Source organism: Setaria viridis, chromosome 2 (genome assembly GCF_005286985.2).
Source record: "Setaria viridis chromosome 2, Setaria_viridis_v4.0, whole genome shotgun sequence".
NCBI classification, from domain to species: Eukaryota; Viridiplantae; Streptophyta; class Magnoliopsida; order Poales; family Poaceae; genus Setaria; species Setaria viridis.
In genome coordinates, this window is record NC_048264.2 from 2,431,869 (window position 1) to 2,455,351 (window position 23,483).

A 23,483-nucleotide genomic window follows, 5' to 3' on the forward strand; every position below is an offset into this window, starting at 1 on the left:
ACGACCAAAGAGAGCACGAGGGGGAGGGAGGAAGGAGAGAAGGAGGGAGGGGCGGTGGAGCTCCGCCGCCGCCTTCCTATTTGTGCATTTCTTTGTGGAATTGAGGCAGATACTTCCTTGTACTATCAAAGAGTGGTTGATAATTTTATCTATAGAACTGACAAAATGTGTACTTGACTTTTCTCATTATCTATTTAAATGTAACTGAACTGGTTCTTGAAAAAGAGTGAAAAATAAGAACATTACGTGTGCAAACCACATGACCTTTCTTCCAACAAAAGACCAACCGCACAAGCTTTATTAGAATTCGATCATCAGCTACGTCATCTACTTAAACACAATAACGCAAAACAGAGCCCATAAGCCAAATAACAAGATGAAAATGCAAGCATAGAAGTAAAACGAGGCATCTACGCTGACCATCAGGGGATTGCTCGGCGTCGCCTCCCTTGCATCCAGAATCTTGCCGAGTATTTCCCTGACAACGGAGGGGCAGCTCCTCGCCAGATGCTCGACGTCGTCGGTCGCCATGACTGCCCTCGTGTTCCTCCCGGAGGCGATGAACTCCAGGCACTTCTTCTTGAGCTTCAAGCACTGGTGGTGCTCCGCTAGCGCCAACATCGGCAACACCGTGCTCACGCTGACACTGTGCCTGCACAGCTTGTTCTCGGTGAGTGACTTCAGATCCTTGAGGTTGAATCGATCCGCCGCCACGAGCAGGTCCTGGGCCAACGCGGGGGCTTCTTCCCGTGCGGTCGCCGTCGTCGCCGTCGCCGGCAGTGTGTCGGTGTAGATGTAGTGCAGCAGGGCCTCGAACGCGTCCGGGTGCATGTCGCAGATGCGGATGTAGCCGGTGGTCTTCTCCTTGTCCGGGCCGAAGAAGTCCGCCATGAAAACCGGTGACCGGGCGGCGAGCACGACCTTGTGCGCGGCGAACACCCTGCCGCAGACCTCGAAGTCCACGTCCGACCCTGCCTCGGTCTCGAGGAGGCGGCCGAGATCCGCCGGCAGCCCGGACATGGAACGCAGCGCCCTCACGGCCGGTGGCGCCGCCGGCAGTGGGGAAGACGGTGGAGGCGCCCTGCTTGCTCCCGCCGCCGGCGGTGCTGCCTGCTGGACGGATGGTTGCGGCGGCGAGGGCCTCGCGACGGCCGGAGTGGCGCCGGCGGTGGGGAAGACGGTGAAGTCGCACCGGATCACGAAGCGATTGTGATTGACGACGAGGTCCAATTTATCGAGGTCCTCCCGCGAGACGAAGCGCTCGCAGCCGAGCGTTTCCTGCCGCCCGCCGCCAATGGCGCCGGCGACCGTGGAGGACACGAGGCGCGGCGCCGCGCAGCCCACCTTGTGCAGCGTGAACCTCGACTCCACGCGGACGACGTCATCGTCGGCGACGGGTCCGGCTCCGGCGTCGTCCAGAAGGAGGTAGACAGATACGGAGCCGGTGGTGCCGGCGAGCCTCCCGTTGGGGTAGAAGGCGATGCGCCAGGAGTGGCCGCCGGCGGCCACCGCGATGGACCTGAGGCACCTGCCATTGCCCAGCTTCTTTGTCTCCGAGTAGCTGTCGACGAGCAACGAGAGCCTTCTGTCGCACCGCGACATCGCGGTGCCCGGCGGCGGCGGCGGTGGCGCCGCCATGGCAGAACCCTAGAGGCGGACGTTGCCACGAATAAACCACGCCTGTAGAGATGGGAGAAACAGGAATTTTTATAACAGAAGATGGCCACATTTTGATACGCTATCATCAATCACGCGTGATCTCCAATCTCTATCTCTATCTCTATCTCTATCTCTACTCCTACTTATACTCCTACAAAAACGCAAAGAGGCGACGCGTCGTACGTCGGGGGTCCTCCGCTCCATCGTCCCTCGCCTCCTCAACCAAGGCCGCCGCCGCCTGATTCTGCCGCTTCCCGGGCTCCGTCTCCGCCCCAACGAGCTCCGCCGCCCCTATTGGGCTCGCGGAGGCGGAGGATGCCATCCTGCGGCGCGCCCTCGAGGTGCGCCGCGCGGTGGCCGCCGAGGCGCTCGTGGCCGCGCTCAGCGGCGGGAAGGTCGGCGGCCTGACGTACGTCAAGAACCTCACAGCGCGGATGGGGCCGTTTGTCGACCGCGTCGTCGTCGAGGCCGCCGCAATGCGGCGGGACCGGCCCGACCTCGCGCACATGTCCTTCAACGCGCGGGCGAAGGCGTACATCCAGGAGTCCGGCCTTGTCGAGCTAGTCAAGTAAAGATCCCAGCTTTGCAATCCTTCATCTGTTTCCTTTGTTTATTTCTGTTCTGTTTGCACAAGAATTGTGATAATTCGAATACCAGAGGCATTGCAAATCATAAAAATGCAAGTTTGTAGTTTATACACGTGAAATTTTCCTATTATGATTGTGATGATTACAATTACATACTTCAGGTGGTTCAAGCACAATTCGATGACATATCCCCAAATTGCCAAAGTTGTTTGCGCTTGTTCTGGCGATTTGGGGAAAGTAAGGACGATGATAAAGTGGCTGAGGTCAATTTATGTAAAAGGAGATTTTTTGGGGCGTGTCCTTGCAAACGGTGGATCTTTTCTGAACCGAAGCTTTGAAGAGTTGGAAGATATTATTGGCTACCTGGAAAGCTGTGGCGTGAGGAGAGACTGGATTGGTTATGTGGTCAGTAGATGTCCCCAGCTGCTGAATCTGTCCATGGATGAGTTGGAGACACGAGTGAGGTTTTATACAGATATGGGTATGGATGAGAAAGACTTTGGCACGATGGTCTATGATTATCCAAGAGCTCTTGGATTTTTAAGCTTGGAAGAGATGAACAGTAAGGTGTTTGCTTTACGTTTAGTTTTACTTCTGTGCTATATTCGTCGCACACTGCACATTGGCAGGATTATTAGCCTCTTTTCTTTTATGCAGTTCATTTTCTGTTCCTCGTTATGAAAAAAGGTAAAGAATTGATCTTCAGAATGGTTGAAGCTCTATTTATTTCAGCTCACTAATCACTATGAAAAAAAATAGGATGAACAAAACTGAGTCGCGGTATGCCTTTCGCCTGCTGAAAAAATAGGATCAATGTGCTGATGAGTAATATGTGGTCATAGGTCTAGAGTTCCATATGAAATAATCTAGCTATCTACTTTGAAAGTGTGAACTGCTAAGGAACTCATTGACTAACCTTCCTTGTACCTTTGGAAGGTTTTTGATAAACTAATTAGTTAGTTGAATATTATATTCAGTTCTTGACTTCTATTTTTCTAGTTGGTAATGAAATATCATTCTGGTTCACAGGTTCAATATCTGAAAGAGTTTGGTTTGAGCACTGAAGAACTTGGGAGGCTACTGGCTTTCAAGCCACAACTCATGGCCTGTAGCATTGAAGAAAGGTGGAAGCCTCTTGTGAAGTATCTGTATCACCTTAACGTTTCACGGGATGGCATGAAGCGAATGCTGTTGGTCCAACCTACAATATTCTGTCTTGATTTGGAGACAGTGATAGCACCAAAGGTAACTTCTTAGTTGCTTTGAAATATATTTGCATCTTTTTAGCTGTTACACACTTCTTTTCTACTTTTGGTATTCACAAAAAATGTTATGATTTGTTAAGCTGCTCCATAAAAATAGTTTGATTTTTCAGACTTGCTCTTCAAAGCTCCAATAGGACTAAGTATTTATTTATTTCTGCAAAGTGTGCCACTGGGATTTAGAGCTCTGAATGTTCTGAAGTCAATTAATATGACTCATCTACCTCTATGCAAAATTCTGTTTCAGGTACAATTTCTACAAGATATTGGTGTACGGAGTGATGCAAGTGGCAATGTGCTTGTGAAGTTCCCTCCTGTATTAACTTATAGCCTATACAAGAAAATACGCCCAGTGGTGCGTTCTTATATCTTGTTATTATTCTTTTCAGTTTTGATAATATTGATTCATTTTGTTTGGATTTTATTACATCGGCTTTTACTATACTTGGTTTCAATAGGAAATTAGTGTACAAATTGTAGGAATTTTATTTCACTGACAGTTGGGACAGTACAAATAGAACCATAGTAAGTACTGAGTAGTACAGTGAGTCAAATCTCAGAAAGCCTCATTCTATCTATAGCATTAACTTCATTTTTTTTATATAATTGGGACCTTTGAATAACGAAACTATTTGACTATTCAGTGTGCAGTTACTTAAATAATTCTCCGTATTGGTTCATCATGATGAGCTAACACATAAGCAGTCAATTTGTGCATATACTAATTGGTCAGACTCCTTCGAGTGATCTGTTCCTTCTGTTTGTTTCCCCTTTCTTTTCTCCTTTTCTTCTCCTCTGTACAGAACTTTTGTTTTTCATATTTAATAATATTACTAGCATAAATGTCCGTGCGTTGCTACGGTTTCTTACCTGCTCCCAAGTTGTCATCCGCTAGCTCCTAGTTTGCTTGCTTCACTTTCTAATCTAGTTTAGAATGTTTCATAATATTTGTATACATCTCTGATAATAATAAGCGGACAACTCCTTTAAATTCTACATGGCCTATTTGAACGGTGGAATCTCAATTTTTATACATACGCAATGTGTCCTACATCTGGTTCAAACATGCATTAAAACTTCTAGTAAGATTCAGTACTAATGCAACTTCTGTCTTTGCTTTTATGAATATGCAAGTTAAACATAAGAGATTGTCCACAAAACTTTCAACCTATAAAAAGAAAAAAACTACAAGGCTAAAATAAATGCTCAGTCCTTGATTATAATATGCCCAACAATTCATGCTTGGGCTTGACAGCCTGACATCATGGCCTAGTTGCTCCAAGAAACATGAGCAATCAACCAATGTAAGTATCCTTCTGCAATTTGCTCCTCGTAATATAGTCAATGATGACCAAATGTTCTACCTACAAATTAAAGACTCGGCCAAATCCGCATTGGAGGATTCGACATTTCTTTCCAGACTTTTTTGCGGGACCCACATCAGGTCGGCAATCCATGGCAGCCACCGGCTAGCACCTTCCTGCCACCATACCCCTGGCCTCGCATGGCCGCCGCAGGACGGGGTGCGAAGAGGATGGGTCGCTACCCCTTGAGCTCACCGTGGCCACATCGCAACGACTTCGCCCAACCTCCCAACGCCGCTCCTCGAGCTCACCGTTGCCGTGCCGCCGCCCGCCTGAACCTTGCCCCCGACCTTTGCCGCCCCTCAAGCTCCCACTGCGGTCTGTGCATTTGCAGTGCTGCCGTCCGCACGTGCTTCCCGCCGCAGCCCGCGCGTCCGTGGCGCTGCAACTTGCAGTCGTCACCACTGGTGTTGGCCATGGCGAACATGACCGGGTTGACGGTGAAGAGCAGCACAAATCGGGCTTCCTGATGTTGAGCGTGAGCTCCCTGCAACCCAAACCGAGCTTCAGACACAAAGCTTGAGCTCTCCGCTTCCAAAATTGATCTTCCAGATGCCAAGCTTGAGCTTCCCACTGCCTGTGAGGATGGACTAGAAGGGTGCGACTACCGCCGCCCGCGGTGTCGGCGCAGGAAGAGGAAGGGGCAACCTCCCTCGACGCTTGCGCTCTGCAGCCACCGTGGCCATGGCCTTGTGCCGTAGATTTCTTGTATCCCGCGTCACTGGGAGAGTTGAGGGAGGGGGAATCGTAGCCTGTGCCTTCGGCCGCCGTTGCCTGCAGCGATTTGCACCGGAAGCAAAGAGGCTGCCGGAAAGAGGAGGGGTAGGCTCGCCGCTTGCCGGTTTTGCTTGGCTTGGGCTCACGAAGGGAGTGCAGGACGGAGAAAAAGAAAGAAGACGATAGGTGAGAGAAAACGAACTACAGCAGTTTAACTCCTAGGACTGCAGGTTGATTACGAAAAAGTTGAGGAATTTTTTTGCAAAATGACCACGACGGTTGGAAGAAACAACCGCACTTAATATTAGGTATAGATATCCAGGAGGGGCTTCTTTCAAAAAGAACTTTGTGCAACATTTTTTCAGTTAATCTATTACATATAAAAGATTTGAACCTAATATGCATCTTTCAGCGATGATGCAATACTTGAAATTGAACATCTCAAATTAACATCAGTAAATTTGATAACTGTCCTAGTGCCTTGTTTGAAAACACAAGTGTTATGGTGGAACAAGGGACATAATTTTTTCAAAGTAGAGTGTTTGTTTCCAGATTTTTTACTTTTACATATTCCTTCTGCTACTAAATCTCTCTTACACGTGTGCAAACCGTAGGTTATTTTTCTGTTGACGAAAGGTGGAGTAAAACAGGATGACATTGGAAAGGTTATTGCTCTGGATCCACAGCTCTTGGGCTGTAGTATTGCACACAAGCTAGAAGTTAGTGTCAAGTATTTCCGGTCATTGGGGATCTACCACTTTGTGCTCGGTCAGATGGTTGCCAACTTCCCAGCACTTCTTAGATACAACGTGGATATCCTAAGACCAAAATACCAGTACTTGAGGCGTGTAATGGTGCGGCCACTGAAAGATCTCATCGAGTTTCCACGGTGAGTTGGAGTTCATGTTTTCTTCTAAAACAAAGATATTGATAGCCTAATTGATGCCTATCCTTGTGAGTTGTAATTGATGCCTGTCCTTGTTGTGAGTTGTGACCCTCACCCCTTGTGCCTCGCTGCTGGATGGTTGTCAGGTTCTTCAGTTACTCCCTGGAGGACAGGATAGAGCCTCGGCACCAAACACTGGTGGCCAACAGGATCAACATGAAGCTGCGGTACATGTTGACTGGATCTGATGAAGAACTTGCAGAGAGGGTGCAGGAGGCCGTCGAGAGGAGAGCGAGATTCGAAGCTGGAAAAGGTGTTGCAGAGACAATTCCAGATGCTCCAGAGACATCTGAGGAGGAAGAAACTACAGAAGCAGCAGCATGCTGAAACAGCGTGGAGGTAAATTAGATAGATGTAGTATTTCTGAAAAAAAAGAAAAGAAAAGAAAGAAAACAATCATAGCTTGCCTCCTTGCCTTGTACATGTTCTGAAGGGAAAAAAACAGGTATTTTAGATTTTTTTTGAACTGTAACCCAGAATGTAAAAGCACTATGTTTGTAATCCATGAGCCATGCCGAATTAACAAAGATAAAAAAGTAAAATATACGGCCGTCTGAACCTGTCACGGTGTCATCTAGGTTACTAAACTTTCAAAATGCATTTTCAAGTGTTTGAACTTATCTTAAGATGGCATCCGAGTCCTTAAACACTCAAAACACATTTTCAAGTCTCTCAACTTATCTCAGGGTGTCATCCGAGTCTTTCAACTCTTAAAGTGTATTTTAAGATCCATTATCAAGTGCCAAGCAACACATGCATGATCACTAGCATTGCCATCAGCGACAAATGACAGGTTTTAGGATTTGAAAATGTATTTTGAGAGTTTAGGAATCCGGATGAAACTTGAGGACAAGTTTGGGGGCTAAATATGCACTTTGAGAGTTTAAGCATCTTGAGACAAGTTTGCGGATATGAAAATGCATTTTGAGAGTTCAGTGACCCGGATAAATACCATCGTTGCTGTATTTTAACTCTAGATAAAATTATAGACATTCTCTCAGTGATCAAAAGTAAAATCATACACGTATAATATTCATGAATACATACATGTGCATACATACAGAATTACAAAACTAACATATGTATGGAAAACTTTACACAAGAATAGGGATAAAATGAAGCCATCACAAGGAAAACACCAACTGACAACAGAACACAGACATCTGTTTGAAACACTGCAGAGTGCGACGTATGCGGCATACGTGGCTTGCTTAATTAGGCCTTGGGAGGTGGCGCCAGGAAGGGGATTGTTGGCATGCCGGGGATGGACACGGACGGCATCGGCGGCAGCGTCACCTTCGGCATGCCAGGGATCGGCGGCAGGGTCACCTTGGGCACGGCAGGCACGACGGTGGCGGGAAGCGGCGGGAGCGCGGCGGCCGGCACGGCTGGCATCGCGGGCACCGCTGGCACGGTCACCGCCGGCATCGGCGGCAAGGTCACCGCGGGCACCGCTGGCATAGGAGGCACAGCTAATAGTTTTAGAAACAAAGATCAGAGCTGGTACATTCCCTTTGACTTTCGTTGTTTTTTTAGGAAACAGGAAGGGTGCAAGCCCCCTACTGATTATATTATAAAGATTGCTGAAGCAGTACAAGTTCAGAAGAACAAAAAGTAAAACCAAATTAAGAAAAAGAGGGCCTAAAAAGGAAGGGAGAATTCACTTAGAAGGAGACAAGGATAAAGACGCTGGGAAGAGGGAAAAAAAACATTGTGCCCCTGCTAAAGGGTGACGAACAATTGGAGCCAATTTTCCATCTGTTGCAGATATCTTGGTTTTGCTCTCAGCAAGATGTCTTTAAATTCAGTGGTGAATTTGTGCATGCATACCCTTGTAGTTGGTGCCAAATTGTAACAACTATACGCTTGCCGAACTTGTTTCCACTTGCAGTCTAGGAGAGTCCGTCCATCTTTGGTGCCGCAAAACTAACACAGCTAGCTCTGCAAATGTTTGCTTGAGTTTTTGATTTGTTCCGATTAGGTAGTACAATACCCCATGGTTAGTGGGGTCTTTAAGTTAGCCGGGGACTAGGATAACTACTATTATTATGCTTGGATGCAGGGGAGTTCTTATCTCCTTTTAAGATCGATTGCACGGAAAATTTGGATCACTAGTGTCTTGTAAACATGAGTATAGAATGTTACTGCTTCAAAGTAATACACGCATGTGAACATATCCATACATTATCTGCCAGTTGCAACGAGGTTCTCACCATTATCTGTAATCTCTGTTATCCAACTTGAGAGGCATGAATTCCGCGACAAGCTACTCCTTGAAGTTGTGGTTTTAAAAAGAACACGAGCCACGTAGTTGTACTACCTCTGTTATCGATCATTCATCCTTGAATACCCAGAAGTTAGTACTTATGCATTGCAATCTCAACTGCATTTCCTTAATCCTAGGGTGGACGCAACAATGGATCTAGAGTTACTAGGAAGCCATTAACGGATGCAGACCTAGATAGAATTTTTAAGATTCAGTCAAATTTCTAATATTTTTAAAGCTTTAAGATTCAGTCTTGTAAGGCCCTTACCAATCCCAAGACTTGCACTAGCATTAACATGATATCATTGCGCGGTGTGCTGATATCTAAATGACTGCGGAAGAGAGTCTCTTGTTCTTCTTGGCTTTCCATTTTTACCGAAATACCTTTTCTCGTAAAGCTGTTTTTATTAGCACAATGCATTAACACATCCTTGCAAGAGTTGCTAATTTCCAGAAAACGATTATACATCCAACTCGAACGAAGGGTTGCGTGCCATTCATCCAAAAATAGGAGAATATAATAGAATGATGTTTGAATGGAGTAAAACCAGGAAAATAGATCTCGCCAAACAACTATTGCATTAACAGTGACTAGCACTAATAGTAAGATTGCGAGCAGGATCACCTGTTTGTATCGAAGAGTTGTTAAGGCAAATATCAGTCGGGGTTTCATTTTCATTAACAGTGTGGCATGCCATCATTTTTGGTCATGTGGCAAAGAAAACAATAAAAAGAAAAGATGCAGTTTATCAAACTACCAAGATGCAGTTTACTCTCTTGCTTATATTGTCTACGAAGTAATAAAAAAATAAATATTGTGTTGGAAGGATTATTACGATCATTAAATAAATATTCTCTTGCACATGTGGCACCAATGAAATGCCAATATGACGCACCTTTCAGCACCAAGGATTTTCAGTAGCACTTGCAACTTTAGCCACCTGTCTTTCGTAAAAAAAAAGAAGGCATGTGTACGTTAAGCACAGTAGAGCACTAGAGCTCCTCTTGCAAACCATGGCGCACAACCGATTGATGTATATACGCAAAGTCGCGGGAACCTGTCTCCCATGGCGCGAAAATTTCGTTTCCCCCCAAACCCACGGCCGCCTTGTCTTCTCGGAGAAGCTTTACGGCCGCGGCGGCAACCGGCGACGACACGGTGTTCCTGCAGCGCTGTCGCCTCTCCAACCCCCGCAAGCTCCCGTCAACAGCCCGAAGGCGCGGCGCGCCCCGCTGCAAGCCTGCAACCACTCACCGCCGTCGACGACGGGACGGCGGCGCTCGCCGCCGAAGAAGGGTACGCGCTCCTGGCTCCTCATCTCGACGCGCCTGCCGCCTACCCTGCCGCCGCCGTCTCCCTCCCCGTGCCCTTCGCCTCCTTCGCCTCGGCCCCCTCTCTCGCGGCTCCGCCATCATCTCCTCCCCACCGCCCCGCAGTTCCTGTGCCTCGCGCGCGCGCTCCTTTCCGTACCGCTCTGCAGCCGGTGGTCGGGCCTCCTCGGCCCCCGTCTCGACAAGCTCCCTGAGCACTTCGACGACGGCGCACCTGACGGGCTCCCGCTGCAGGGCGACGTGGGGAGGCTCATCTTCCCGCTGTTCTGGTGGCTGGATTTCGTCGTCGACGCCGGCGTGCTCATGACAAGCTCGTGCTGCTGCTGTCTGGGGCGCCTCCTTAGCTCCGGAAGGAACTCACCCGCTTGCTCCTGAGATCGTCGTCTACCTGAGCCTTGCCATCATGGTCGCCGCACGGAAGAAGCTTCTACAGGAGGACTAGGACGTTCGTTGTTGGACTTGGACCTGTACCACAAGATGTTGCAGGATCAGGTGATAGTGATAGTTATAGTATACGGTTATTTTCTTCAGATTTATTTCTGTAATCTGGATATGGTATCCTGATGTGGGCTGAGCGATTGTGGTATGCTCTTGTGGAATGTTTGAAGGAAGTTGCATCTGGACTGGGGACCAGATTGCTGTCGGCTGTGCCAGTAAATGCTGGGAACAAATTCCAGATCCACGGGGCAGCTGAAGAATTTTGGTGCTGTGGATCTATGGGCTGCTCACAGTAAGAAACTGAAAGGGAAGGCATCGGCCGATAGCACTGATGAGGCAAATCCTTGATGCACTGAGATCAGACCTGTGGTTTAAGAAACTATATTATTTGAGCCAGCAGTTTATCACTGAGTAATGTGCACTCAAGCTTAATCTTGTCCGTTCTTGTTTTCCTTGCAGATGTCTTGTGAGGCTTTTGTGAAGAAGTAGAACTCAGTTGCAAAAGTTATTGATGTTTGGATCATCATGCTCATCTCTGCCAATGGTGCTGCTCTACAGAAAGACCAGAGAAAATATTGAAGTACAAGATGTTACTGGGATGCATACAAGAGACACTGCTTGATCATTGCATTCACAGGAACACTGAATTGGTACAGGTCAGTTCTTCATTATTGTGCACTGAACATATAATGGTATACAAGGTGCGACTTTAGTGCTTAGGTGTGCCAATGATGGAAGGAGAGGCTTGAAAGAGTCGAGAGAGACTTGAAGGAATGGAATACATTCAAAGAATAATGTTTCGATAGGAACATGTAGAAGTTAGCAATCCACATGCCCAATCCAAAAGTTAGGATGTTGATATCCTTGTACTGTTATTACTAGAATTATAAACCTTTTATCTTTTGTGTACTTTTTGTTGGTGCCTCTCGTCAATTTCATCTCTAGCCTACCCAACTTCATTTAAGGGCTATGTTGTTGTTGTGATTGTAGACTAGCAGCATATGCTTGACTATTCGTGCCAATGGGCAGTCTACATGAGACATTATTAAAATTGAATCAGAAAAATTTCATGTCATACCCTGCAGTGAGCGATTACTTATTGGCTTGCAGGGTAAAACAGAGCTAGAGAGTTAACGACCGGCCTATTTGTTTATGGAATTGTTCAAAGAAGTTAATCATACTTGTCTAGGCAAGAGGAGGTACCCCATTGCTGCCAACAGTTGAGTTGGCTATGTGTCCATGGCCATAATAAAATAATCGAAAATTTTCTTATGTATGCATAACGAGCTGACATGCTCTTTGTTATTTCTAAAATGGTAAATTATGTACCTTTCCTGTTTATCCAGATAGGTTGTTGGTCAATACAGCGGTATAATAAATGGTTTAGACTCTTAATTTGTGAATTAGCATTTATTGTACTGAATGCCTATGTACGGGTCCAGCATATAGTCCAGCTTATATAAAAAACCTATTATCCTAGTATGTCTTCACACTAGATGGAACGTAGTGCTGAGTAACACTTGCAAGTAGTACCCTTTTTCTCTGAGTAAGGTCATGCTTAATGTTACGTATCATTCCAAAGGAACTACAGGGAACCTATGATCCAACACGATAGGTTGCGATGGGAGTGAATGGATGCCTAATGTGCTTCTTTGTCAGGTCCATGGCTTTAACGTGTAACGTGATTCAGAAATGGTAGACATTTTGATAGAGAAAAAGTCTTCCAAAGTATGTTTTGATCCTTAATATCTGTTGCAATATAATGTAGATTGCTAAAGACTCAATATAATCTCAATGGCTCCCCAGTCTCCCTGAGATGGAAGAAGAGGGGCGTTAGTTGCAGAAGTGGTCTGTGGAGGAACGGAGCTGTATCTGAAATAGGAGCGGGACGCATGAGGAGCACCAACGAGGCATGGTGTCCGCAACTGCTAAGGTATCTTTAAGAAGCCAAGGCCGGAGAAGATACCTCTAGTCTGGTGTCGGCAACTGCCGAGGCTGGAGATATCTGCAATGATCATGAGTGCAACATCGGAGTTTGCCACAGAACGCAGCCGGCAGCCATGCACATCTCCTTGCTTATGGGTGTCATCGGTTACTAGGCTTCGAGCTTTGTACGTTACCACGAGAGGATACACTCAGGCCTCGTTCGATTCTTTCGGAACCGCTCGGAACGAGATTTATTCCGCACGGATTGATCTAACCTAATTTAAAATCCAGCCTAACACAAAATAACCGCCGTTCGGTTCGAGCTGGAATAGAGCCGGTCTTGATTCTATTCAGCTCATTTTGTCCGACCTCTTAGCAACCAGGAATCAATCCCCATATTTTAACCTCCGGAACGAAATCCTCCAGAATCGAATGACACAACCGGATCCAGGATCCACTCGTCCCCTCCGGGAACGAATCCATTCCGTGATTCAATCCTTAACAACCGAACGAGGCCTCAACCCTCTTCCGTGACGGACATGACCATTCCGAGTGCATGTATATAGTTGACCAGGGTCTCTGTACTGTGTTGTGTTGATAGAAATGTGCCATCATTTTAGGCTTCGATGCCCTCAAAGCCTGCGGTTACCATGGTAGGGCCGCAGCTGAAGCCTTGTGGCTCGAAAATCACAAGCATGTCTGCACCGTTGCCTCGTTTATTTTCTTCTCGGTACATAAATGTTAGAATAAGAAGTTCATAACTAGTACTCAGCCGAGTGGGGATAACAAGGAATGGTTGGATTTTGAACCAAATTAACAACGCTTACACAGTAGCCGCCCTGCAGGTTAAAATTGAGAGCGTGGACTTGCATGGTTAGCCATCCACCTCACTGTTTTGGTCTTTTTGTGCAAACACTTTCAAAATCCTAATGCTTTTTATCGGTTTCCCCCACACTCATCTTGTTTCCTCGGGAAAAAGAAAGAAAGAAACTTCATGATTGAGCCACGAGGGCAGAAGGCACCATCTACTCTAGAATAAGTTACCTGCTGTCATAACTTCTTTTAAGAAAAAGGGAGCCCTGCTAGAAAATAAATTTATATTATTTCTTATTCTAAGATACTGTACAGATGCAAACGCTCTATTAGTATCTTCGAGAGACTGAGCCGACAAATCTTAAGATTAAAGAAGTTACTAGTAGCGTTTCGCTGTGCCTACCATTGAATGTGTGGCAGAATGTTACCTCCATCTATAAAAGATTAAGGTTCATCTACTTTGGTATTCTTTTTTTCGCTTGCTAGCAAAGCAAGAAGTACTCCTTCCTACCATAAATCTGAAACCAAGAAAAGAGATCAACAAAGGTAGTGGCTTCTTTAATTTCTTAATAAATGTACAAATGGCTGTACACCTTTGGAGTTGGAGTGGAAGGATAGTTGAGGCCAATATATATAAATAACCAGTCAGCCAGAAAACTCTCTACAGTTGAGCTTTAGATGTATCAGAATGGCCTGAAAGTACTATCCTTTTTCAATTGGAAGTACGTTTTTGCTACACTGCTCCCCTATGCTTCCCAAAAAATTAGGACTAGGAGGCATCGGGAGGAAATTAAAGAACATGCAGGTTGTCCGCTTCGACGGGGAAAGAACATGCATGTTGTCCGCTTCAAGCTACCCGGTGTGGTTGCTTCCAATTCATGTGCGGATGGTGCACAATGTGTTAACGTTGCAAGCAAACCCCAGCAGTTTGTGAAGGTGCACAGCGATGAACGGTGCTGCACGCAAAAAGAAAAACTTTAACCCTTGCTGGACAGGTGGTTGACGCTGGACGGAAATCTTGATCTGAACAGGTCAAGGGTTCATTTCTGCTAGCTAGTTTAGACTGTCTAACGTGGTGATAGCTCATTTGAGATGTTACATAAGATCCGATGTTTTCCTGCAATAACTTTGCAGATGTTAGGATTTTGTCTCTGCAGAAGAGTCTTAATTCTTTTCTGCATAATCACACTAAATAATAATTAATGTTGTACAAATAGGGTGTTGTACAATATAATGAGATGATCTGTCGTCTATCGTGCATTCTATCCACAGCATCACTCTATGGGTCTCCATGGATATGCTTCGTTCTCTTGTTTGAAGTCAAACTGCAGCTATGTGTGTTCGTGTTGTTTGATGTAGTTCTGTGGAGGTGTTTCTCTGTTTACTTAATCAAGGTAAAGAATTTAGAGCATCACCACGCAGCAGGCGTGAAGAGCAATCACTCATACATAAAAAGAATTCAGAGCACCATTATTCTTCAATGCAAGCAAATGACTTCAATGAGGTTAATTTTGTTTGTAATAATATATAGTCACTCGATAAATAAAACGGGGCATTGGCCGTGTGCGGCTGCTGAGATCGGAAACAATTTCCTCTTTTTTTTAAAAAAAAAAGCTTATGCCATGGGGCGCTGATGACAAGATTGAGCCATTTAATTTATTCCTGGTTCTGGAAGTACGGTAGGATGGGCATAGCTAGCTGAGCATTCTCTCTTCCTAAAACATACGCATCCGAACCAAAGGCGTCCTTATATATGTACGCTTTACCGTCAGAATCAAAGACAACTTCTCCAAATTGAGCTCAGACCCAAATCAGGAGCTGAAGTGTGCAGAGGCGTGGTGATTTTAGTATGTTATGGTAAAGTCAGCAAAGCGTGTAGGGATAAGAGGTGTCAGGAATTCAAAACATGCCCAAGGCAGACCATTATCAAGTCAACAGCAAGAACATGGGAAAAGCCGTGTATGTTCTAGAATCCAACTGGATCACCGCCGGCGTGCATGCACATACATTGAGCAATAGCTGTCTCTGTATGATATTTCCATGGAGATCAGAGCGACTCACTGCAATCCGTCTCGTAAGTAAATGGTGAGTTCTAAATCCCATCCATATGTAATGCAAATGCGATGAAATTAATTTACACTTTAGCATGTGTTTTTAGCTATCAGGATTACGTTTGGATAACAGTTAATGATCCCGGATACTTATAGGTAGCCAATCAGCCAGAAAACTCCCTATAGTTGGTTGACCTCTCTGCATGAAACTCAGAACGGCCGCAGTGGAGCCTGAACGGTTTGTGAGGTACTCGTCGTCTTCGGTATTTGGTCTCCGGCAGAATGGCTTAATGTGTTGTTGCAGTGGCTAATTATATTTTTTGCTGTAAAAACTCTATGCTCGGACTTATAAATTGTGTAATTTTGTAGTGATGCCCCATGCCTTTAGTCTGCTTTGGACCTTTTTTCTTCAGCACAGCAAGAAGTGCCATAAAACTGAAACCAATAAACTAAAATATATAGTTGTACACATTTGCACCGTAAGCTTGTATAGCACTATGTTTGGACTTTGGATAGTAGGAGTAGTTCACAAACGCTGCAATTTCCGGTTACCCTCTTCCGATCCTTCTCCAATTTTAAGTTTCGCTACACTGCTCTCAAACGCTGGCTGTCAAGAAAACTAGGAGTTGGAGGCATCCGGAGGAAAGAAGACGCGTACAGTGATCTTTAACCTATCTACCATTTCGTTAGTTCCACCAGGAGAAAGGTTTTGCTGTGGCGATCAATCTCCTTCCGTTAGTTTGTAATTAAAGGTGCACAGCAGAAACTTTGACCCTTGCTGGACTTACATTGCAGTCGTAGCATGTTGTGTCCCTGAATCACCAAAGCATGAATATTATACTTGTCTAGCAATATTATTCATCGTAATAGCATAGATCAGAGCCACAAGCCACTATAATGGGGGTACGACATTCCGTATAAAAGCAGAGGTATATGCCAAACTAGTATCCAGTGTTGCAGAGTCCATCGTCTTCTTAAGTGCAGCAAGACTTGTACGTACGGCCTGGTTCGGCACTATTGCTGAAATTGGGTAGTCCAGACCCTGGCTATAGCACCAGCGGTCTTCAATTGAAACATGTACTGGGATAACTGATATATGGTTGCAAACAGCCGTTGGCGTGGACACTTTCGTCTCGTTTTCAAATTACTTGTGCGACGAACATTTAGACTATTCTAGTCAAATAATAGTTTGTTTAGAAATGTTTCTGCTTCAAAGTAACACGCGTATATGTGAAAATGACTTCCATGTATGTGCATTTATCCAATCACAAGTTCAGTCTGAATGAATACACAAGCCGCATTTTTTTTGAGCCCACCAAGCTGGACGGCCCACGAGCCACATTGATCAGACGAGCCCATCAAGCCCGAGACAGCTCTCTCCTCTGTGCGTGGGCTTCGCTAGTAGAACCAAGCAAATCCTAGTTGCGCGCACGTCTCCTATCCGGCGCCGTCGTCCTCCACCAGATCCGGCCGATCGGTTCCATGGCGCTGCGCTACCTGGCCAGGAAGGTCGGCATCCCTGCTCTCCGGCGCGCTTCGGGCCCCCGTGTGTCGCCTTTGATGGGCACAAGTCGGCCTCTCACCTCTGGCTTCAATCGCTAACAGGTTCGCCTGTGCTCCTTCCTGTCTTCTGGTTGTGTTCAGGAAAAACATCATTCCCGATTCCTGGCCGTCGGTGAGGATATTCCATAACTGAGATATCGTTTGCTTGTTCGTAGGGGCCGCCGCACCTCCCCGCCGCTAGGCTCGCACCCACTGCTCCGTGCCTCCGCCGCCGCCGGAGCCGCGAGCTGGAAGTTCGGCGAGCGGCGAGAGGGTGGCGGTGGAGCCACCTCTATCTCTCCCGAATCCCATCTCTAACCCTAGATCCGGTGGCCGCCGCCGCCACTATCGCCGGGGCTCGAAGTGTCGCTCCTCCTCCGCCACGCCTTCGGCTCTTCGTGCTCCACCACGCCTTCAGCTCTTCGTACTCCACCGTGCCATCGGCCCCGCCGCCCGCCACCACCTGGACGCCTCCTTTGGATCCCGATCGTGCGGGCTGACTCGACGCCGCCACTGCCGGCACGGCGGCATGGGTGCCGCGTGAGGGTGCCATCACCAAGGCACGAGGAGGACGCGGGGGGTGCGACGGCTCGAGCGGCTGCAGCTAGGTCCGCCATCCCTGCTCCCTGCCTCCGCCACTGCTGGAGCCAAGGCTTCGATGGGCAACGCTCGGTGGTGGTCGGATTCCGGCGGGGCCTCACCTCCACCGTCGCCGCTGCCATGGGGAGGCTCGTGGGCACAGGAACCACCTGCCCTCCTCCGCCGCGGCCGGCAGCGGGCCATGGGATGCGTGCGCGGCATGTTGCGGGTTCGGAAACCCGTACACTGTCACGGCTGCCTTGGGTACGTCGCCGGATGGTCGCGGGGGTCACCGCTGGTGGAGGTTGCAGCGGTCACCAGACGGCCACACGCGGGTGTGGAGGCGGCGCCCTTGGTAGGGTCATGCTCCGCTCCTGGATCTGGTGCGGTGGGTCTCGTGGGCATGGTCAACCTGCGCGGTGTGCTCGTCGGTGGAAGACGTCCCCTCACCCCATACCATGGTCGCTGGTCGCTCTTCGCCAGCTTGGGCTCCTACCTGCCACGTACGATCCTAACCCCTTTCCCCTACCCTTCCCTTCCTTTCCCTCCTCCCTTCACCCCACCTCACCCTAGTCATGCTCCGGTCGCTCTTCATGGATGGCCCGTGGATGACCCACTTGCTGTCGGAGCCTCCCGCCCTATCCGTAGTGGATTACTCACTCTTCTGCCGATGGTTGTCGTCGAGATGGCGGTCGTTGACCTGCTGATTTTCCCTATCATCGTCGCTGTGGACTGCTCGTTGCCATCCCATCGATTTGCCTCTCATCCAAGCCTTGGCGGTCGGCTGCGTGGAGTTGGTTTTGGGGGCCTTAATGAAAGCTTTGCCCGGCATTCGCCGGTGCCGACAACAGTTGCGTTCCTTAACGTAGCTCACCTCGCTGGAGGTGTTGTCGTGGCCACCAAATCCATTTGGTTTTGCCAAGTGAGACCAAGTCTGCTCCTCCATGGATAGATAGACGATGGCGTGTTGACGTCGCTTCCCCCTTGGAGGCATCGCTTTACCTCCACTGGCTCCGAGTTGTTAGGCTATCGGTGATGTGCGCGTGTCTATGGTATCGTTATCTCCTGCAGGTTTCAGTCGTCTTAGGTCTATTTTAGGGGGTGTTTGGGAGGGGGGGGCTAAACTTTAGCCCCCCCCCATTTTAGCCAGATTTTAGCCTCTCCATGCCAAACAGGAGGGCTAAAATGGAGGGGCTAAACTTTAGCCCCCCATAATCCATTAGCCCCTCCAAGGGGGTGCTAAAATGGACTAAAGGGGCTAAAAGTGGTCCCCCTTGTCCAAAATTCCTCCCCTTGCCCCCCTCTCTCTCCTCCCTCTCACTCCTCCCCGCCAGATCCCGCCGCACGGCACCCCGCCGCCTCCGCCTCGCCCGCCGATCCCGCCACCTTCGACCGGCCCTATCGCCTCCACCTCGCCGTCGCCGCCTCCGCCTCCGGCCAGCCCCGCCGCCTCCACCTCACCCGCCGGTCCCGCCACCTCCTCCCCTCACTCATTCTCTCCCCACGAGGGGCACCACGGCGCCTCACCTCCGCCGGCCCCGCCACCGTGCCCCCCGTCCCACCTCGCTTCACCTCCGCCTGACCCCACCAACGCCGCCGCGGCCGGATCCGAGCCCGACCAGCCCCGCCACTGCCGCCGCCGCCGGATCCTAGCCTGATCGGCCACACCACCGCCTCCGCGCCGACGCCGGGGACACTACCGCGCGAGGAGGACTCGGGCTCCTCTCCACCGCGCTCGACCTCACGCACAACCTTCTCTGCGTTTTGCTACACGGCTTTCCTCAGCACTCGCACCCCCTGCGCTCCCCTCCGCCTCCTCGCTTCCGCCATCGTCTCCAGGATGACGACGCAGTCCATCACGTCGTCCAGCTCCTGGGCGGCAAAGAGGGAGCAGGTGTTGAGGAGCGGTTGTGGAAGTCGGCGAGGTCGAAGGGGACGCGGCCAAGGCGCGCCGCCACTAGTGAGCAGCAGCAGGGGCCCCGGCCTGAGATGCACCATGAGCAGGGCGTGGCATTGCTGCCAGAGGAGGAGGTTGAGGGCGAGCAGAGCGGCCAGGCAGAGGAGGCGGACGGGAGAGGGCAGCAGGAGGGGTAAATCTGTCTTTTGTCAACACATGTGCTAAAATTTAGCATCCTTCCCAAACACCCCAAAGGGCTAAAGTTTAGCACCCCATTTGATGGTGCTAAAATTTAGTCCAAGGCTAAATTTTAGCACCCTCCTCCCACACAGGGTCTTAGTGTGTTGGCGGTCTCGTGGTTTTCTTTTAGTATTGTTGTGCTTCTGTTGTTGGTCGCAAGTGGTGGTTTTTGTAACTCTGCACTTTAGGGTCTCTTCTTAAATTACATCGTTGTAATTCTTTTCTTGTTAATGAAAAATGTGCCACGTCTGTTCAGCTTTTTCATCCCGACGGTAACACTAATGATATGCTTGCCAAACTGATTTATCACTCTAGTGCTACCCAACAACTGTATATGCTTTAATTGTTTCCGACTTGAAATTAAGGTTTGCATGTGAAAAATAATTCCATGGTATGGACATGTGTTTCATATAAGTAAACCTGACTGCAAGTTGAGTGCTGAATTACAAAGTACAACAGGTTGATAGGTTCTTCATATCCATACATTTATTAGCCAAAATGCAGCCATGTTCCCATCGGCATCCATAATGCCTGAAACACTACTTGAGGTACATGAATCATGCTACACCGAAGTGGTGATATGGTTTTGAGCAGGCAGTAGCGGAGCCAGGATATGAGAGTTGGGTATTTCCAGCCAAAAAAAATTATACCATCTAAGCTATGCTCATAGGCAAATATGTTCGCATGAACTAGGTTCCCGTAGGGTTGACCTTTGTCACCTTTTGCCTAACTTCATCCTTGGTACATTCTTTCACAACCTAATAATTGTGTGTGTGTCGTCAGAACATGGTTAGAATTAGCAATCGAGGAACATCCATCTTACAATGCACTGATCGATATGCAGGGTTGATTAATTGCTAGGCTAAGGTCAGAGGGGTCAGCATGGAACGTGAACTTGGAAATATTGGTTTCACTCCTCACTAATACGCTTCCACAGCTTGCCGGAGGTGCACCCCTATTTGGTCCGTCGCTGTGATGTTGCCCGGGGACACCAGTGCGTGCGAGTGTGCTACAACTCCGTTTAAGGATGCGTGAAGTTGGGAAATTGCAGCTAGGGTTAGGGATTTGAGAAAAGAGAATGAATTTTGGGATAAATCAAAGAGGGAGAGGTGAGAGCCTGAGGTTGAGCGGGATGCTATGACAGTCATGGTGAAGGAATCTGTTATGTTTATGGAAGTTGGCACTTTTGGTTTTGGGTGGAAAGAATTAGGCCTTAGCACGGATGATGTTGGTTGGTCCAAGCTGCATGTAGCTTGTTTTACACCAGCAAAATAAGAATTGCTGAGTATCTTCCAATTAATAAGTATACACATATATATAGCAATATATACATGATTTTTACTGAAAAATCTTGGGTATTCCTGGAAAACAGAGGCACCAACGTGCCTCCGCCCCTGTGAACAGGGAACATGTACCACTTGGTTGTACCTCCTTTAGCGATCCATTACTTATGCATTTTGATCCCAGCTGTGTACTTTAAAATCCTACTAGGATGGACGCAACAATGGAGCTGGATTTGGTGGTGCGACGCAACAATGGAGCTGGATTTGGTGGTGCTAGGAAGCGAGTGAAAGGGGGATTGGATATGTATCGCGAGTTTGCTGCAATGCAAGCTCAGTTTGAAGCCAACAGGTAAAGGCAATACGAGATATCCTTGTTTGAATAACTCAAATTGAATTGATCCCAACAATATTCGTGCATTTGTCTGCATTTTCTTTGATAGAGAGGCCATCAAGAAGATTATAAGAGGCGAAAAGATCAACAAGCGTCTTATCATCGGGTCTGGTGTCGCTGCTGTGGCCTTCACATGGGTCATTACAGAACCAGGTTGATAATATAGACAGGTGGAGAAAAATTATTTGGTTAACTAACCTGGAGTTTGATGGCCCGGCATGTGAGACCAAATAATTCGTAGAACAGCTTATTGGAGTCTCCCTGGGCGTCCAAGGCCTTTATTTTTCATAGACTACAGATCATTGGCCAGAATCAGAGTTGGGAACAAGGCTAGCATCTTATCGTAAACGAATATGATGTTGTTGACAGTTATGCCTCTAAAGGTTCTGTGTTACATTGTTCCCTATGTATCTAGTGCTTTGACAAAGCAATTGAAAAAAAAAACTAGCCATATACGCATTGCGTTTCACACAGAATTTTGCACTAACTGCACCTAGTACAACAGGCGAGTTATGAGACCCATGTTTATATATGCACAACAAAGCTCGCTTCGGCTTGTCCACATCCTTGTATAAATTATCCAATATATGAAGAAGCAGGAGCACCTGAGAGGTAGTCTCATGGCATTAACTTATGAAGAAGTACTTCAGAGAAAATAGGAGCTGGAGACACCAGGAGCATTGACGACACTAGAGGTGGAGAGCAGCTGAGATATCACAAATGCAAATTCTGTGCTGTACGGCTGGTATGCATGGGCACGCTGTATCTCTGTTGTCCGCATGAAAGGGACTGTCTCAACGATAACGTCGTGGAGAGTTTCCTAGAAGAGATGGACTCCTTTTCTGGGAGTGAACATTCACGTATCAGACAATTCGGTGTCGAGAATAAAAAGGTTGTCCGGCCGTCCAAGTCCTTTTCCGTAGACTGCAGGTATCATATCATTGGTCTGAGACAGAAGAGTTGGGACCAATGGTTAGCATCTTATCCAATGCGATGTTGCTGACACCTATATGCCTCTGATGGTGCTCGCCTCCTTGAGGTTGTGGTAGTAACAGATCTCCTTGTGCCTATAATTTCAAACATTTATGAATGTTAGCTAACATAATATCCTGTTAGTACCCCCTAAAGAATGCTCAATCCTTCTTCAATTTGCACACAGTTGGTTACTATACATATCAATTCCAACACGCTCAAGCCATCAAAGCATGCCTTGCCTGCCATGGCACCATGGGCGCCATGCATATGCTCGCCCCACCACCAATATGGATGCAGGTGAGCTTGAGCCATGGCACTACCATGCGTGCCACCTCGTCGCAGTATTTGCATGCAAGAACCGTACATGGTCCCATCATGGCATGCAGGTAGAAAAGATTATAAAACCTTTTGTCACACACCCCTTGAGGGCACAAGTTTGACTTAATGTGAGATAAGGGAAAGAAGAATTAATAAGACAATGGTAGAATGTGAAGTTATTAGTTATATGAATCAAATTGATGGCCAAAAGTTATGATGCTTATGGCAACAAGGTATAGGTACTAAGGTGTTCCGTAAAGAAATTGATGTAGTGGATAATAAGTCTTGTAATGACACATAAAAGACCACATAACTTTACAGCGGTAAATAAAATTTACCATTTCTTCTCTGATGAGGTATTGATAGATGCTATTAACATGTGCGTTTTGACTCTCTTAAAACATATACACAAAGCAACTTGAAGTTCATCCTTCAGGACTTCAGGTCAAGCTCAAAAACAGGGATGGACTGGGGTTACACATCGTCACACTGGAAGAACCTAGCTAGACTTATCGAGAAAGACACGGAGAAGAAGATCGAACAAGCATGCTGCTAAGCACACATAGGCATCACCCTTATATTCCTGCCTTGCGAATAACAATGTGTAGCACTAGTTTGCCGGTGTTTGATAAAAGCAACTGAACAACGTACCGTTGCATTATCTGCATGTTCGTTTACGCATGTGCTGTATTCAGTATTAAAAGTTCATGGAACCCACAGTATCTGCAGGTTGGTACATCACACAAAGTAATGCTGTGGATTACAGTTCATAATATTTCCATTAGTTCCTCATTTATACGCGCACCCACCCCTTACATTGACACTCTTGCATTGCACTGGTAATATAAACTGAATATGATCATGGAAAAGAACATGCATGCAAGATAGACCATGGCA

General features: G+C 47.4%; 2 protein-coding genes across 2 annotated transcripts; one reads left to right on the forward strand and one right to left on the reverse strand.

Annotated features, from left to right (window-relative positions):
- Positions 1–318: 318 nt before the first annotated feature.
- Positions 319–1,638, reverse strand: LOC117843145 (BTB/POZ and MATH domain-containing protein 1). The gene is made up of 2 exons (XM_034723706.1): positions 421–1,638; positions 319–327 (listed from the first exon to the last, which is right to left on the reverse strand). The coding sequence occupies exons 1-2, from the start codon at positions 1,636–1,638 to the stop codon at positions 319–321; spliced, it is 1,227 nt and encodes a 408-aa protein (XP_034579597.1).
- A 274-nt stretch (positions 1,639–1,912) lies between these two features.
- On the forward strand, positions 1,913–6,919 carry LOC117842978 (transcription termination factor MTERF2, chloroplastic). Its single transcript, XM_034723515.2, has 6 exons — positions 1,913–2,227; positions 2,408–2,813; positions 3,276–3,491; positions 3,756–3,863; positions 6,204–6,478; positions 6,622–6,919. The coding sequence occupies exons 1-6, from the start codon at positions 2,094–2,096 to the stop codon at positions 6,860–6,862; spliced, it is 1,380 nt and encodes a 459-aa protein (XP_034579406.1). The 5' UTR covers positions 1,913–2,093; the 3' UTR covers positions 6,863–6,919.
- The last annotated feature ends 16,564 nt before the right edge of the window (positions 6,920–23,483 follow it).

What these genes read in the sequence shown, in the direction of transcription:
- LOC117842978 (XM_034723515.2), top strand. Translation starts at nt 2,094, where the DNA reads ATGGGGCCGTTTGTCGACCGCGTCGTCGTCGAGGCCGCCGCAATGCGG. An exon ending in TGGAAGAGATGAACAGTAAG is followed by an intron (nt 2,814 to 3,275) that starts GTGTTTGCTTTA and finishes TCTGGTTCACAG; the next exon opens with GTTCAATATCTGAAAGAGTT. An exon ending in AGACAGTGATAGCACCAAAG is followed by an intron (nt 3,492 to 3,755) that starts GTAACTTCTTAG and finishes ATTCTGTTTCAG; the next exon opens with GTACAATTTCTACAAGATAT.
- LOC117843145 (XM_034723706.1), bottom strand. Translation starts at nt 1,638, where the DNA reads ATGGCGGCGCCACCGCCGCCGCCGCCGGGCACCGCGATGTCGCGGTGC.